General features: G+C 43.0%; 1 protein-coding gene across 2 annotated transcripts in view; it reads left to right on the top strand.

The window, feature by feature from the left end:
- mgmt (O-6-methylguanine-DNA methyltransferase) overlaps positions 1 to 18583 on the top strand; it is a 69255-nt gene that overhangs the window by 35824 nt on the left and 14848 nt on the right. For both annotated transcript variants that reach the window (XM_035401138.1, XM_035401137.1), the window contains exon 4: positions 17349 to 17509. In XM_035401138.1, coding sequence (XP_035257029.1) covers positions 17349 to 17509 — 161 coding nt within the window. The remainder of the gene's footprint in view (positions 1 to 17348; positions 17510 to 18583) is intronic.

Raw genomic sequence — 18583 nt, 5'->3', positions numbered from 1 at the left:
TCCACCCTATTTGTTTGCCATATTGTATTTTCTATCTTTAGACCTACTACACTTTGAGCTTCATATTTTATGGATGGTCTTCATTACTACTGTTAGTTAACAGTTGTTGATCCCCTCTCTTAATAAAATGATTCAGCAAGTCACGTGGAATATCACCGTCCACCAAATGAGCAAATAACTCCAGAAAGTTCAATTCCAAGAACAGGAGATTAGATTAGAAGAGAAGCACTTGTGTGTCACGAGCTGTGTGTCGTGACAGCGCATTCCGAAACACGCTGCTTTTCGAACGCTTCAGTGAGCACTTCCATCTGAAAACCAACTGCACTTCCTGTTTGTAATTCTACCTAAAGTATTACTTTCATGCAGCTGTTTCAATGTCACGTGAACTCGTCGTTGTTAGTATTGGGAACACATTTTCCGATGATGGAGATATGTTATGTAGCAAGAATAGAAAATGATGAAAATGGTTGTTATTGCAGTACTAGGGTGTGGTTGTGCCTAACAGCTAATGTAGCCACACAGAAAGGCCAATATAGGCTAATGCAGCATCAGCAATTGTCATTTTCACATTAGATGGTCTGAGTCTGAGCCAAAAACTGTTAAAGAGATAAAATCAACAAATTGGACAGGAATTCACCTTCAAGCGACGACTGAAGACTCACCTCTTCAGGCTGCACCTCTCCCCAACCTCTCCCTGTGGTCTCTAATTGACTATGTAAGCTTAGGTTTGTAGCTAGGGAAGCTGTTTATCTTAGTTTATTTTAGTTATTGCACTCGTGCCTACTTAATTATTGCTTGTATTATTTGCATAGACTGCTTTGGTGCTGCTTTTGTTTGGGTGTTGATCAGATTAACCTACAGGGTTCAAGTTAAACTACGCGGTCGCTCCCTGCACTTGGAACTGTACTTCCCTCTAGGGTTTTCAACACACTTGTTCCTGGTTATGGTTATACACTTTGCTGTACGTCGCTCTGGATAAACGCGTCCGCCAAATGCCTGTAATGTAATATAATTCCACAAGTTGCACACCATGTCCAGAGCTATTAGCTCATTCTCATTAAATCCCCTAAAATGGGGGGGTCTATATAAAAAAAGGGCTATAATTCCTACACTGATACCTGTATGTAAATACCCTCGAGTTAAAGCTGAGAGTCTAACCTTTAACCTCATATTCACTGTTTTATTTTACATCCAGTGTACTGGAGCACAGGCCCAAAACAGCGAAAATTGTGTCACAGTCCCAATACTTTTACTTTTACCCATTTATAGCGGCTGTTAAATATTAACGTGGGCTTTTAAACATATACAAGGTTCATGTAAACCCTTTAAATATGAATGATGTCTTCTGATAACCGTGTCCGTTAGCAAAAGACGGCCAATCGCATGTCGCGATTCCCAGTCTGACGGAACAGTTCGTTTTTCCTGCGAGCCGGAAGCTCCTTCGATTCGGTTTTTCCCGAGCGACGTTTCACCCGAGACGACAAAACCGTTCTCCTCCTCGCGTCTGCCGGTCTGTGAACGGAACACAAATGCTCGGCGCAGTATACACGCTAACCTAATTGCGATTTAAACGCTCAATTCATTGTTCGCGCAGCCATCGGATTTTCATTTTCGTCTTTCATGCTAGGCAGTAGTTTGCATGTAAACTGCAGCCTGTGGCTCCTTAAAGTGAATATCCGGGGGAAATAATACGGAGTAAATCAAAATCCGGATGGGTAATGGGAAATTGATTGTGACAACACAATATTAGAAACGCATCTCCGTAATATTTTATTTATTGTACTTCCCACCTTTTCGCCGTCAAGGGAACGCGCTTCATCTCGCAGCGCAAAAATCTGGTCTGTGGAGATTTTGACCTCAATATTCTCGCAAAAATGAATATAGCGTGCACGGCGGCACCATTTTCCCCGTGTAAAATCATGCATAAAAAAACAATTCATTTAAAGCCTCTAAATGTTCCCAAATTACTGCAGGTAATTTTAACAGTTCCGTCCCTTTGGGGATCTCGGTTTAAATGAACCCATAATTCAATTTTCAGACTTTGCATTTCAAATTTTTATGTGGAAAGTAATTTCCACGGTTTTTTTTTTTTTTTTTTGGCTTATATTGTACAGAGAACCGGAATCATGACATTCATATGATGTGTGCCTTTGAAGTCATTAACGGCAATTAAATAATTACGCCTGAAAGAGGCTCGATTTCCTCTTCAGTTGTTGAAATTAAATGGAAATTGGTTTACACAGCAATAGTGTCACAGTTCACACAGTCGTGGCCTAATAATACTTTACACGGGCTGTACATGCAATTTATCTCAACCAAATTGAATCCTTTTATAGCACTGAAAAGTCCTCCTTACATCCTTGAAAGTACCAAACTTTATCTTTTTTTCTTCTTTTATCTTCTATAGGTTTCCTTGTATTGCTTGGTATTTACAATGTGTATCTAAACTAGTCTATATACGTGAAGAAGACCTAGTTCTAGACATTGGCTAGAATTGTGCTGTAATTTACTCCCTTTACCTCTGTAATTTTACAAGTGAGATCTGAATGCTACTTCTGTGTTTTTATTCAGTCTATAAATCATGCTTTTGAAAATGTAAGGTGCCACAAAGTGTTATCTTGAATGTTGTTGAATTACAGCCAATCAGATCGAATTTAACAGCCTTGAGCGGTGAGGTAGAGCTAACGTGTCTTATGTTGGTAGGTTAGAGATGAACAAACACACTCACAGAGACACACTGTTTCTTCCCCCTCTCCATTGTCCCTGTAAGTAGCTGTTTGAGGAAACATCACAGATTTCCTTCTCCGCTGGAGTCTTCTGGAGCAGAATGAGTTCTGGTGTACTGCTAAAACCTGTACCCATCAAACCTCCCTCTGAGGTCCTTGACATGTTAAATTAATTAAGAGAACACGCCGCCAAATCCCGTTAGAGAGGCGGGAAACAGGATTCCCGGGCAAACGGACCCCGACCCCCCCCCGCCCCCCGATGGGTCGCTCCCGGATCCTGTGTCCCGTGGTGGCGCCCTCGGTTCCCCGCGCCCCCGCCCCCCCCCCACGCCCTCCTCCAGCGACGGTCCTCGAGCGTCTGACCGCGTCGACGTCCGGACTCGTAAATCACTGCCCCGCGCTCAGCCTCCGCAGCCATTTCGGCCCGCTGACGGATCGCTCCAGGTGACTGAGCCGGGCTGTTATCCGGTCCGGTCTTCCCAGACTCCTCGGCCAGGTCCGTCTCCGGGGACGCCGAGCAACCTTCCCGCTTCTTCAGCGGCGACGAGCGACCGGATTCACGCGCTCCCCTCTCCGGTGATGGACGTGCGTATTCATCTTACCGCGTTTCCGCTCCACGACAACAATAAAAATTCCAAAACTCTTTAGGTTCCAATGGACAGAGCAAAAAGGAGGAAAAGAAAATCCCAAAAACAAAATGTCTTAACTTATGAGAAGGGGGTTAAATATTTAAAGGGGGAGGTGGAGAACGATCCGACCCCGGTGTCAGCGCAGGCTAAGTTTACGCCGGCTGCACTGTCCGATGTAAACCGGAGCTGGCAGTCACTGCACCCAGCCCAGCTAGCGTGGGCATTTATACTTACATATGCATTAGGTATGCATTATTCATAGCTACAGCATGAAATAATATCCTTTTAACTCTTTAGTTTGTTATAGTGCATCACATTATTTTAAAACGTATGATGTGGTAGGTATGACAGGCGTATATGATATGATGAGATTGATGCGCTCTGAATTATTACTCCTGATTTTTGCTCGTGAAAGGAAACAGAACCCTGGCCTTCACTTATGCTATGAGCTCTACTTAATATATAGATGTAATTTACCGAATAGACAACGATTGATTGAGGCAGTGATGCATACTGTAAGTGGTAACGTAAGATCATATCAGTAGGCTTGCTCACAGATGCCCGTGGTTATTCAAAGAAAACATTAGGTAAAGAACAGACTGTAGGCCTTCAGCCAAAGTCTGCTTATAGATCCGTTTCTGCTCTGTACTATGACTGTAAAATAAAAACCTTCATCTTTACCGGTATATCTGTAATTGCTCCAGTTTAAAGAAAGTGGGCCTCATTCACAAAACTTTTCTTAAATTGTTCTTACTTTTGTCCTTAAAAATTGTCATACAAAAAAAACAGTATGAGATTCATGACACATGTGCAGACCTTTGTTTTTGTCCATATCCCAAGTATATAGCATGATGAATTCTGGCTGTTTGTAAATGTTTATGAGCAATCCTGTTCATGTGATTAGCATAAGGAAACACCCATTCACACATACAAATAGGAAAAAATGATGAATGACGAAATGTTCTTGGAAACGTTCTTATGCAAAGTTTACGATGTGATCGTACGCATGTTTTGTGAAAGAGGCCCAACGTGAAGATCAGGGGAAAGAGATCCTTCCTGTCCGGTTGTCTGTCTCCATGACTACCTTGCATAGAGGTCCCTCGCGGTCAGAGAACAGAGGGCCCGGGGCCTGTATTTCTGTTAAAGACTTTCAGTTTCCTTCGTGTTGTGTCCACCACTTTTACGGTACCATGTGACGGCTTTCGAACCAGCTGCCACGTCGCACACGTTCTACAAAATTTTGAAAGCCACAAGTTTTTCACGCAGGCTCTCCCTTTAAAAAGTATCTGGGCATTTTGAGCAGTTTTACTTTTTCTTTTTTTGTGCTGGTAGTTATTATAAGTATGTGGCTGAATTTGCAGAACAGTGGGAAGTGTCAACATAACCATGGAGGTGCATGGAAATGGGCACCTTTGCAGATCTCTTTAGAGACTATAGGCTGCTCCTAGAAACCCAGAGAGGGGAGAACATAGGGTGACCATGTCGCATCCGATAGCCTTGGAGTGTTTCATACATGCAAACACTAAAAGCGAACTGGGCTAAGAAACAGGAAATACAGGGTACCACATTGCTGTAGAAATTTCTAGATGTGCGCGTATCTCGCAATGGGATAAATAACTAGTGGGGGGTCATAAACCCATTACTAAATTCCCACAGGTGCCTGCCCTGACCTCCAGCGCTCCCCTGTCAGCCCGATCAGGCAGGACGGCCGTGAGCCCGAGCGGCGGGCTCTCTCTCAGTCAGTCTGGGGCCGCGGCCCGCAGGCGTCTGCGAATCAGAGCTAATGGAAGTGAAAGGGGGGTTACGCGGTGTGACACACGCGCGTAAGTGCTGGGTGCGCGTAAGTGCTGGGTGCACGTTCACCCGGAAACCAGGTACCAAACCACCCCCCACCCCCACCGCCCATGCCATATTTAATGGCACAACTCTGCAAAAATCTTCACGCTCGAGTGTTCGACCTACTTAGAAAAAACAGCCGTATTATGTGCGTGTGGAGGTTCCGTTCTCAGGTTGAGTGATGCAATCAGTGTAACAGCCAATTTTACACTTGATGATGCTTTGATTACACAGATTACATTGATTGCATTACTGCGTGTTCAGTTAGGGTTAGATATACACATGTTTAAATGGCAATATGATGAGACACCATAATTTGTTTCTTCGGGTTCTTCAAAGGAGGCATTTCAAAGCACCACTTTTGAGATCTGTCGTGATCCTTCCCCCCAATTAAGCCTTTGATCCAAACTTAAGATTTCTGGGTGTGGAATGTCAGTGTAGTTTATTTTCTGTGTCAGGTGAAAATAAAATGCGCTCTTTCGCTGAATTTCAGGGCTGTATGTCTGATTTAATGAACGAAATACCAGCGTGGTTTCTTATCATGGTTATTATGTAAGGGAGAAAACATGGGAAGAATTTCCTGACTGATCAGAACAAACAGGAAGAGCAGCACTGCTTGGAGAGATACCGAATCTCTTTTTCCCCTCTTTATTCTTTGAGTCACATGGTGATTCGTCTTTCATTGTCTTTAAACGCAAAGCCTTTTTGGCCTCTGCTACATCCACCTTCAGGCTAGATTAATTTTTATACTTTTCCGTCATTAATAAAGATGAGCACAAATTATACAGGGCAAAGTTATTAGAAATTGGTAGAATTTCACTCTGATACAGCACGGAGGTGTTTTGGGATAAATAGGCAATGTTAGTTTTGTGAATTTCAAGTTTGTTTATGAAGTACCATCTGCTTCAGAAGTTTCATTTTGTCTGTGGGCAGTTTGCAGCAAACTTTGTCCAAAATGCAAATTTGCAAAATGGTTATTAATTGGATGCTGTGAGACAGGTGTACTTTTGCACTTAATCACTGCATGTGAAAAAAAATGGTGTAAGCAACCCTTTTTAATAAACATATTAATCTAAAATAAGTTAGAACATACTACTGAGCACAGTTAATTACACACACACACACACACACATACCCATGCTACTTTTGCCAACCTTTAATTATAATTAACAGCACTTATAATGTGCAGTGAGGTGATTTATTAGTTTCTTACATTCAGCATATTCAGAACAGCCTGTCAAAGCCCAGATTTATAGTGGTTCCATTTTTCGAGTCCTCTCAGTGGGCAGAAGAGAGACCCTTATATGGGCGTGAAGTCTGGTCGTCCAATCAGCTTGTGAGATACAGTGACTCGGCAGTGACACCTGATTCGTCCAGAAAATATTACTGTCTTGTCCCAATAACATAACTTGGCCCAGGGGGAAACATTAGACATGTTTTCTTGTGGGAAAATTTTTTTAGCTTTGTATTTTGACTGTATTGTTTCCATTGATTGAAACGGGTGGCTGAAACACCTATACTGGAGCCAACCGCACTGGCGCTAGTGAGCAACGTCTCTCAACAAGACCAGGAAGTGAGCTTCAGAAACGCAGCCCTATTTTGGCTTCTTGGAGCGTGGGCTCGTTTGGGTCAGCGCCGTGACTGGCCCGGTTGAGTACGCTCACCGGGAGAGGGAACCGACGCTACCGTGCGTCGGCATGGTTACGGAGCTGGACTCCTGAGCGATTCCCCCCCCCCCCAGCGAGTCAGGACTCGTCACGCTAACGCACGGTATCAGACCTGAGAGCCACACACACATCGAGGAGGAGTTCACAGGTCACCACTGTTATTTATGTAGCAGACAGAGTATAAAATGCATTCATGACACATGTGGCATTTGTCTATGTTTTAGACTTTTTTCAGCTTGAAAAAAATGTAAAGCGGTATTTACATGTGTAATTTATTATTTATGTCAAGATTTTAGTATAATGCATTTTTAAAGGAGAACACAAGCTGCATAATTTAGCGTAGAATGCAAAATGTCTCCTCATGAAAGTTTAATATTTAATACTTTCCAAACTGTATACTTGTGTGCGGTTAGCTGAAAGAACGCCTATGGGAAAATTTAACTTAATACTCTAGATCAATACATACAGCGCAGTCCATAAATATTTGGACTGTGCCCAAACTTTTCATGTCTTGCCTCTGTATTCCAGCACATTGGATTTGAAATAAAATATGAATATATTTTGAATATAATATATGAGTTTAAAGTTTAAAGTACAAAATGAATTGGACAATTGGCAGCACAGCTGTTTCTTGGTCAGCTGTGTATCCTTGCATCATTCGTGCATGCATAAGAAAGCCAACAGAAGGTCTAGAGTTGATTCTAGGTGTGGAATTTGCATTTGGAGTCTGTTGCTGTTGTTTCTCAACATGAAGACCAAAGAAGTGTTAATGCCAATAAAGCAGACCATTGGGTGCATAAAAAATGTCAAAAAACATTTGTTTGATACACTTTTATGAGGCAAGAATGCACTGGAGAGCTCAGCAACTGCACATGAACCTGGTGGATCATGGAAGACCACTGTAGTGTATGACCAATGACTACTTTCAATTGTGAGGGAAAATCAATTTTCAACTGTTGAACAGAAGAAGAAAACTTCAGGGTGTTGCCATAGATGTGTCAAATAGTACCATAAAGAGAAACCTACACCAGCATAAACTCAGAGGTTTCATTGCAAGATGCAAACCACTGGTAAGCCTCAAGAACAGCCAAGTTACAGTTTGCTAAAAAGTACATTTATAAAAACTGAGTTCTGGAACAAAATGTTATGGACAGATGAGATGTATTAACCTGTACCAAAGTGGTGGAAAAAGGACAGCGTGGAGAAAGAATGAAAGTTGTTTATGATTCAAAGCATCCCTCTTCATCTGAAACTTGATAGTGGTAGGTTTATGGCTTGGATATGTATAGCTGCCGCTGGAACAGGCTCACTTGTCTTCATTGATGTGACTGCTGATAGCAGTAGCAGGATGAATACTGAAGTGTTTTATAACTGAAACATCTGCTCAGATCCAGCCAAATGCCTCAAAACTAATTGGACGGTGCTTCACCTTGCAGCAGGACAATGACCCCAACCATGCTGCTAAAACAACCAAGGAGTTTTTCAGGGCCAATGTGAAATGCTTTTGACTGGCCTAGTCAATCACCCATCTTGAATCCAATTGAACATGTGTTTCACTTACAGAAGACAATACTGAAGGAAAAATGCACATGAACTGAAGATTGCTGCAGTACCGGCCGGTGCTAAATATGACAACTATGTAAGATTATGTTAATTCGTCCAATTACTTTTGGTCCCCTAAAATGTGGGGACTATGTATATATAGGCTAACATTCTGTACTTAACCTTTGTTTCATTGTTTTACTTCAAATCCAGTGTGCTGGAGTATTGAGCCAAAACAGCAAAAATTGTGTCACTGTGCCAGTACTTGCACTCTGTACTGCATTTCTATATTTTTCTGTCAGTAGTTTATGGCACATCACATCCATGTTTTTATTGTTATCACATACTGCAACTGTAGTCTTCACCTCTTACTGTCATTGTTCAGGTAATATTCTTTAAATCCGTGGTTCCAGTACTTATTTTAGAATGATAAGATTCTGAAGATTAAACGTAGGTATGATCTGAGTGTATTGGTTACTTGGATGTGTTCACACACATGATCGAGAAATGACCCTTTGTAATGTGTTTTTATAAGTTTCACATTTTTGTTTAGCTGTACCAATGTCCCCAGGGCTGGTCCTTATTAGGAGATGGTGCTGAAATTCAACTCGCTTCAAACTCCATGAAGTTGTGGTTCCTTTTATGAGGAAAAATGCATTTATTAGAATGGATGTCCTCCTTTCCTGTAGTATGTAACAAATGTATGGTTCTGCTTTGTTTTGGGCGGGTGGGGACATCTTGAGTGATTTTCTGTTTAAGTTCCTTCTCACAGTACCTACCTCATCAGATGATACTGTACATATGGCCCATTGTTTGGGTTTTCTCCTGATTTCTGTGAAGTATTAGCCAGTTTTAAAGCAGTAACTTATTGTGCTCTGTGGGATATCAGTCTGCTGTATTAAGATGCAAGAATGCCACCACTGAGACCCCAGAGTGAACGAAAAAGACAAAAAAAACAAACATTGTTATTCCCGTCTTCTGAAGACTGCACGCTACACGGCTCAGCCAGCTTCTCTCTGATTGGCAGATTGAGTGCAGCCAGTGTGTTTTTACTGCGTTTGTTTTCACTCTTGCATAAACCGCCCCGTCATGTCGGAAACGTTGCGGTCAGTAAGCGGTCGAATGCCTGGCCTGCGGCAGGAACGCCTCACGGACAGAGTTGGCGTTCCTCGTCCTCTTTCCCGCCGTCGGCTTGGATCGCTGGGTCAGCCGCCGGAGTCGTTGCCGTGTTTTCATCGCAGGCCTTTTCATGCCCCCATGTGCGGGAAACCGATACCTCAGTAACGCTCGCTTTAGAGATGGGCTGACAGACTCGGCCTGTGTTTTTACGCGGATCGCGCCAACGCTGTTCAGATTCTCCAAACTTTGTTTGCGCGGCTCCCCGTGTTCTCCTGGTGCGCCGCGTCGCCGATCGGCGTAACACAAAGATCGACGAATCCGCCCGCCGCTGATTTCAAACTAAACAAACCCAAAAGTACGGCCGCCGCAGTCGTGGAGCCCCCGACTCAAACACACGTTCGCTCGCAGCGGAGAAAGTCACAGACACAGCGGAAACACGGAAACAAATAAATGAAAGGAAGAGATGTATGCACAGGGGAAAATAGACGGAGGGAAATATCATTTCTTAAAAATGTAAAGAACGAGGGATTCGGAGGGCTGAGAGACAAGTGTGAATATCTTATTTTATTTTACCATTTGCACGGGGAAGGTGTGCGGCACCGCCGCCCCTCCGCGAGGTGTGGGGAATGTGACAGCCCGTCGGCGCGGCTAGCGGATACCGCTAGCGACCGGGGGAAGGGGGCCCCGGAGGGCCCCGCGCGGGCCGGGGGCCTCGCCCACAGAGAGTCCCGCGGTGGGTCCGTCTGGCGCGGAGGACCCCGGGGGAGGGGAGATGCTGTAATGAGTGTTAGGACAGCGTATGGGGCTCCAGTCACACCAGGGGACCAGGGGACACTACCCCACCCCCCTCCCCCCTTCCCTCAGCTCCCCCTGGCCCAGAGAGAGGATGTGGTGGTGGGGGGATGAAATTAAGCCGGACAGGAGCTCATTCGTGTAGGTGAGGAGCCAGGGGGGCGGGGGGGGGGGGGGGGGGGCATTATCATTTACAAGCGTTAGTCACCTCTTGAGCCAGATCTTTCTCAGTTATCTCTAAATATGGAGGACCAGGCAGTTCATTTTGGTGCAGTTTTCTGTGCCTTAAAGCCCTGGCATCCAAAAATTTTTTACCAATTGGAGGTGCACGTTGGCACTTCCTGGAGGTTTTCTACCGAGAGCTTCCATCATAGGAATGTCTTTTCATCGCTCAGTAAGGGAGACAGACAGACAGACGGACAGACAGACATGTAAGCGTGTTAGTGCAAGAGGAAAGCTGGACATCACCTGTGTTATGCAAAAACAGATCTTCAGTCAAATGTAGTGTTTGTACTAGGGAGAGGGAGGGAGAGAAAGAGGGGGAGAGAGAGATGGACAGAGAGCACTGAGGTTCAGAGAGAGAGAGAGGGAGTGTTAAATCTGGCTGTTACTAATATCAATTATATTTTCCAGAAAACAGCAAATAAAGCTAAACTAAAAGTTCATAATAAAAGGAAGCTGAACAAAAATGAAAATTGGTTTGATATTGAATGCAAAAATATTCGAAAAAACCTAAGAAAATTATCAAACCAAAAACATAACCAACCATACAACTCTGATTTACGCCTCAGGTATTGTCAAACTCTTAAAGAATATAAAAACACCCTAAAACAGAAAAAACAAAAATACATAAATAAAACTCTGAATGATATTGAAGAATCAGTTAATCAAAACCAGTTTTGGGATTTGTGGAACAATTTAAGCACAGCAAAGCAACACGAATTAGCCATTAGTGATGGAGCCATTTGGAAACAATATTTTGAAAATCTATACTGTGAAATCAGTCAGAAAACACACCATACTATGATTAATGAACAACTAAACAAATTGGAATCAACCATCAAGGATAATCAAAATCCATTGGATAAACCAATTTCCCACAAAGAACTGATCGAAAAGCTCCAGTCTCTAAAATCAAGAAAATCATGTGGTCTTGATGGAATTAGAAATGAAATGCTAAAAAATAGCACCCCAGAAATGCATGACGCTCTGCTTAAATTGTTCAACCAAGTACTGAGTTCAGGATGCTTTCCTGACATTTGGAACCGGGGGCTTATATCCCCAATTTATAAAAGTGGAGACAAATTAGACCCCAATAATTACAGAGGCATTTGTGTAAGCAGTAATCTGGGGAAGGTATTTTGTAGTATCATCAATTCAAGAATTGTAACCTTCCTTAACGAGCACAATGTCCTGAGTAAAAGTCAAATTGGATTTCTCCCAAATCATCGTACCACCGATCATATTTACACCCTACACACCCTAATAAATAAACACGTCCACAAAACAAAAAATGGTAAAATCTTTGCATGCTTCATTGATTTCAAGAAAGCATTTGACTCGATTTGGCATGACGGATTATACTACAAAATTCTCCAAAGTGGTGTAGGGGGTAAAGTTTATGATATAATTAAATCAATGTACTCAGAAAATAAATGTGGAGTGAAAATTGGCGACCAAAGAACAGAGTTCTTCACACCAAAACAGGGAGTAAGGCAGGGCTGTAGTCTGAGTCCAACACTGTTCAATATTTACATTAATGAGTTAGCGGTGCAGTTGGAACAGTCTACAGCCCCGGGCCTCCTCCTACATGACACGGAAGTAAAATTCTTACTCTATGCAGATGACCTGGTTCTGCTGTCTCCCACTGAAGAAGGGTTACAGCAGAACCTAGCTCTGGTAGAGGATTTCTGTCAGAACTGGGCACTGACAGTAAACTTAAAAAAGACAAAAATAATGATCTTCCAGAAAAAAGCCAGATGTCAGGAAAACAGGTTCCAGTTTTTTCTAGGCAACACCGCCCTAGATCACACTTTAAATTATACGTACCTTGGTCTGACAATTACAGCATCAGGGAGCTTTAACATGGCAGTGAATGCTTTAAAAGAAAAAGCCCGAAGAGCACTCTATGCTATAAAAAGAAAACTTCAAAAAATTGTTATACCAATTAAAATCTGGTTAAAAATATTTGATAGTGTAATTCAGCCCATTGCACTGTATGGAAGTGAGGTATGGGGTCCACTCAGCCAGCAGAACTATTCCAAATGGGACAAGCATCCAATAGAGACCCTGCATGTAGAATTTTGTAGAAACATCCTACAAGTACAAAGGAAAACACCAAATAATGCATGCAGGGCAGAATTAGGCCATTATCCATTAATGATTCACATCCAAAAAAGAGCGTTAAAATTCTGGATGCACCTCAATTCAAGTCCTCAAGACACATTGCAATTTAAGGCAATGAAAGCCCAAGAGCTCAGTCATGAAAAGAGTCCCCTCAGTCAGCTGGTAATGAAGCTGACTAACCCATTAACCCAACTAACACAAATCACAGACCAGCTTCATACCAGCACTGCTTACCAACAAATCAAAGTAAACCAAGTAATGAAACAGACCAAAATCTCTTATCTGGAATATTGGGATAATGTAACCAAAACACAAAACAAACTAGATTGCTATCGGACCCTAAAAAGAGACTACAAATTGGCTGAATATCTCTTCTCTGTCAGAGATACAAAGCAGAGGCAGATCCTGACCAAGTACAGGCTCAGTGACCACGCACTTGCAATTGAAAAAGGCAGACACCGGAATACATGGTTACCAAAAGAACAACGTATATGTGGTCACTGTAAGACAGGAGAGGTGGAAACAGAGATGCACTTTCTCCTACTTTGTGAAAAATATTCAGAAATTAGGACACATTATTTCAACAAATTTTCTCTAATTATAAAAGACTTCCTTTCCCAAACAAATGAGGAAAAAATGCAAATCCTGCTAGGAGAAAGGCCAACGGCTCCACTAGCAGCAAAGTACATCTCGGCCTGCCATAATCTGAGGGACACTGGTTGACCACCACAAATATATTTATTTTAATTATTTATTAATTTCTATCTTTTTTTTAAATTTTTTTATTTTTTTACATTATTATTATTATTATTATTATTGTTATTATTATTATTGTTATGATTTTATTATTGTTATTATTGTATAGCCTACTCGTTGTGGCCATTGCCACACTGTTGATTGCATTGTTGTCGTTTCCACAATGTTGTTCGTATTTCATGTTTCCTGTTCCTGTTTCTATGTGTACGCTTTGGCAATAAGTACAAGTGTATTTCATGCCAATAAAGCATTTTGAATTTGAATTTGAATTTGAATTTGAGAGGGAGTGAGAGAGGGATGAGAGGATGGGGAGGGTTGGAGAGACACAGAGAGAGATGGATGAGTGGATGAAAGAGGGGGAGAGAGATGGAGAGAGAGAGCACTGAGACTCGGAGACAAAAGGGGGAGGGAGGGAAGGAGAGAATGAGAGAGGGAGGGATGAGTGGATGAAAGAGGGGGAGAGAGAGACAGAAAGAGAGAGATTGAGGGAGGGGGATGAGAGCGGGAAAGCATTGTGAGGGAGAGAGGGATGGAGAGATAGGAAGAGGACTGGGACCGTCAGTGAGAAAGACAGAGGGGAGGACGGAGGGAGAGCCGCACATGCTCTTCCTGACCGTCCAATAGGAACAGACACTTAGCACCTCTGACCTTATCAAGTGTGCGACCCTGCCACCTTCCTAACAATGCGAGTTTGATTTATGGTTCCAGGTCGTTTTGCTGGAAACTGTTTTTTTTTTTTTTTCCAGGATGTATTATAATGGGTAACTACTGCTGTGGTGCAGCTGACCCCATAGTCAGTCAGAGAGATATATTATCTGTAGCGGGGGTGTCAAACTCCAGTCCTGGAGGGCCACATTGTCTGCTGGTTTTCGTTGTGTTTCAGCACAAGTGATTAATGTAAGTCACTGATTGGCTAAAGAGTCCGCACATCTTGTTCTCAGGGCCTTAATTGGCTGCTGATTGAAAAGAAACCCATAAATACCTTCAGACACTGCAGCCTTCTAGGACTGGAGATTGACCCTTCTGATCTGGTGTTATCCTCCGGTATCACATGAAAAAAATTAATACACCCCGTAATGTTAGTCACAGAAACGTAATGTTCCCTGTCTGGGTTCTGGTCTTAAAAAATAAATAACATTAATATTGATAATATTTTTTCCACCACATGGCTTCAATTAGTTGACGGTGTGTGTGTGCGTGTGTGTGTGCGCGTGTTTACTCAGTATTATGATGGAGAAATTGTTGGTTTAACCATCCACAATTGAGTGAGTGTAGCTTTTTGCTAGAAGTCAAGTGGAGCACATACTGGTTTAACTTTTGCTAAGGAACTTCTCACTGGACAGCCCCATTTTGACAGTGATTTGTTGCACGGTGGGTTCCTGCTCTTAGAATTTACAATTCGAACTTGTGTCTCTCCTTACAGCAGACACATATTTCTCTCAGAAATATATTTCTATTCTGGCACGTGAAGCATACCTCAGCCAGGTCTGAAATAAGCGTCTTTATTGGCTAGTATTTCCTCCCTGAAGAGGCTTGGTGAAAGATGCCTCATAAAGCAGAAAATAGCAGATTATAAACTTGCATTTTCTGACCAAACACTGCACTCTGCAGCAACCAATCAAAAGGAAGTAACAGATTGTTAGTGTGAGGATGACGAGGGTCGGGAGGAAGGACCCCGCCGGGTACTGTAAAAGCCTGGCAGTTTGTGACAGGAGGCAGTATTGCATTTTGCCTCAGAATAGTATTCGTTTTTCACGCGTAGGTCTGACGGGTTTATAAATTTGCACACCGCTAACAGAACCAGGGTCTCAAACTCCCGTCCTGGAGGGCCGCAGTCTCTGCTGGTTTAGTGTAGGCCTCAGAAACAAGGTGCGTAGGCCCTTTAGCCTACCGATGAATTAGCATTGAGCACTTAAGTGCAGGAACGCGTAAAAAAACCAGCAGGCACAGCGACGCACTTGGATTTGGGTTTGAGATCCCCGGCGCGAACATCGGCCGTTACGATTTCTCTACAAACTTTCATCGGTGGATAAAAGCACTCGTTTGAGTTACAGCAGTCTCCGCTGTAATTGGTGCAGAAAACTGAGGTTGGGGGGGTGGGGGGTGGGGTGGATTACCCAGAGATAGTACTTTTAATCGTTTATTTAAAAGTGCGCCATGGCCACTTGCAGAATGCGCGTCGGGGTTATCCCTGTGCGTGCGCTGTGCCGGACGGCAGACTGTCACTTCCACCGTGCTCTTTATTACCGACTGTTTCTTTCTGCGGGCTGAAATGCACGTTTCTCTTCCTTATTAACTATGTCTGCGTAGCGTACTGTTCCCCTTTCCTTTTAATAAGCCCACTTAATGCTGATAACTTTATTTTCGGTGAAGCTGCAGTCCCAGTTTTGGGTACTGCGCTTAAGTGGGATTGCGCGTGTCATTGGCCCTGATGTGTGGCGTTGTGATCTCATGCGCCGCGGGCTAATGCTAATGGGCTGGCTCGTGTAGTGCTTGGGCAGGCATTTTGTTCGAATTCCCCTGCTCCGCTGGCTATTTTAAGCAGTATTAATGTTATTTTTTCTCCCCTAACCTTCATCACATAAACACAAGCTGATAGCCCGAATGTGTTTGTAACCAGGCCCTGTTCGAATGCCCGTGCTAAGTATGCAGTGCGGTAGTGTTCGAAAGCGTTTGGTTCTCCTGTGTCCTCGTGGCATAATTGCGTTGGCTGTTTGTTCAGGAGCCCCCCAAAGTGTTTTTAACTCAACCTCGAATAACAGCGCTTACGTCAACGGCTTTTTTCCTTAAAATAAGTCGGCCATTCTGCGATACAGAATCTAATATACATTCAGTCTGCAGCAGGAGGTGGGAGAGAAGACAGGACACCACCGGGCTGGGTGCATAAACCCTCTCCTGCAGAAAGTGTAAAAACGGTGTCATATCGGGTTATCTGCAGAGACAGAGAAAAGGAAAGTCATGAAGGATGAGGGGAAATGTGTATTATTTATACGAGACAGTATAAACCGATTTACAAGAGAGCCACTTAAGTGGGAATATTACTTATTTATAAGGTTGTACACAAGTTAATGGAAGTACTGTGCAGGTCCAGCAGAGGTTCTGTTTGATGCCTGTTCCAGTAATGCCCATGTTTAGAGCACGATGTTCAGGGGACGTGCCACTTTTTACATGATAAATAAAGAGTACAGCCCATTTGTCATGTTCCAGAACCAAATCAAAATTCTCAAGTACCTTTCCATGCTCTCCACACAGCAAATATTTTATAGTGTTATTGTTTAGTAAATATATCCAGGAACAAAGGATAAATTTTCCTCGATTTCAATTTTGTGGAAACTTATGTATTGTATTTGTGCGGTCACAAAAGCAAGATTACAAATGTGTCATAGCTTGTGTGGGTAGAATTTTAAAAATCATTCGGTGAGATTACTGATCGTTCGCTATGAATCCAGTCGTGTCACTCTTTCCAGGAGGAAATGGAGAGATTTCTGGAAGGAGAGAGGGATGTTTTCTTTTAAAGTTCCAGGCCCCTAGCAACACGTCACAATAAAAATAGGTACGAGAGTTGGACGGTGATATTCGCCACACCAGCTACAATTATATGTGTATAAAATGAGAGTGTATCATAACCCTAACCATAAACAGATTCCTTATGAGGCAGTAGTATCCCTCCACTCTGGTCCAGGGAGTGAGGTCACTGGCAGTGAGCTGCTTGCCAACCGTTTTTCGCACCTGTGAGAAATGACTAATAATTAATCTCATCCAATAAAAAGTAATGTTTTCAGTATGGAGTTTCCACGGCCACAGAATTTTAGACGAAAGCGAAACCCATTCAAAAACTCCATTTAAATGCTTGCGGGTGCCGGTCAGCATGGCGATGTGGAATCTCCAGGGAATCCTAATGGCGCATGTTGTAACCAATTGCATTGCTTCCGCAGAGCTAGTGATGCCCCATTGGCCCGTGTGATGTGCGAGAGCCTCGAGGAGGTGACCACCCCTGTGCGCGAGGCTGCTGATTGGCTGATGGCTTACTTCGACGACCCACGGACTGTGGACAAACTGCCCCTCCCAGTTTTCCACCATCCTCTCCTCCAGAAAGGTTTGTGGCACACAGATATCCCAGAAACCACTGGGCTTTCCTTTTGACTGACAGCTCAATAAAGCTCCTCCCACACCATGCCATTGCACCTGAAATAAGATGGGGTTAAAAATAGTCAAAAGTAAGGTTATGAGGGGGTGTAATCTGTGGCTGCTCTGATTGGCCGTGTTGGTCTTGGCCGGGATTCCCATAATTCTTGCCGCATGGCTGGAGAACAGTGTAGTTCAAATCTTGGCGTTGATTGGCTGAAAGTTTTGAAAATGAGAATGTGTGATTGGGATGTTCACTTTCAATGAGCACATTGTCAGCACAAAATGTCCCTTTGCCAAAATCATTGGGGGAAGACGTGGACAGTTGCTCACATTTTGTGAACCAATCAGTGACAAGAATGCACTCAGATCAACCCTCAACAAAGCTGTAGAGAAGCAAATGAATTGGTTGTTTTGCCATGTTGGAGACGTATTTTTTCCAAATATTTATATAATTCAAAAAGTAACATGCAGTTGTTTTTTATTGGTTTTTTTTAATGAAAGGTGAAACAACAGAACCCCGTCAACTGGCTTCTTCTTAAAGACGGTTGGAAAAACAGAATATTCATTTATTTGTGGGCCCATCTATATTGAGTTTTGAGTTTATGAAATTACTTTACAGAAGGATTATTGTACACAAACACCCAGTGTGCATTTGGGTGGACGGAACACACATTTGTAACAAAGTTGATCTCTCTGCTTTCAAGATCAGATAGGATCACGGGCACTCTGCAAGTCCAGTCTGATTTTCTCCTGTTGCATGGCCAACCTTCAACACACCGGCCTGTGACAACTCTACACTTCCGTCATAAAGACAGATAGGTCTGTCAGACCTTTGGCCTGAGCTGCTGTTTGCATTTCAATTTTCCTAGTATTAAATATTTTTTTCCTTCTTGTTCTTTTTTTGGAAACGGAGAGGTTCCGTAAAAAAATTACTGTTCACACATTGCCGGACATCACACCTTTACGGTGAAGAACAAGCAATCATATTTCAATCTTCTAGCCACTCGGCCAATGTCAACGGAGAATTCAAATTGCAGTGATT

The sequence above is a fragment of the Anguilla anguilla genome, chromosome 18 (assembly GCF_013347855.1).
Source record: "Anguilla anguilla isolate fAngAng1 chromosome 18, fAngAng1.pri, whole genome shotgun sequence".
NCBI classification, from domain to species: Eukaryota; Metazoa; Chordata; class Actinopteri; order Anguilliformes; family Anguillidae; genus Anguilla; species Anguilla anguilla.
The sequence above is the reverse complement of the archived record's forward strand: the minus strand, read 5'-3'. Positions and strand labels throughout refer to the sequence as shown.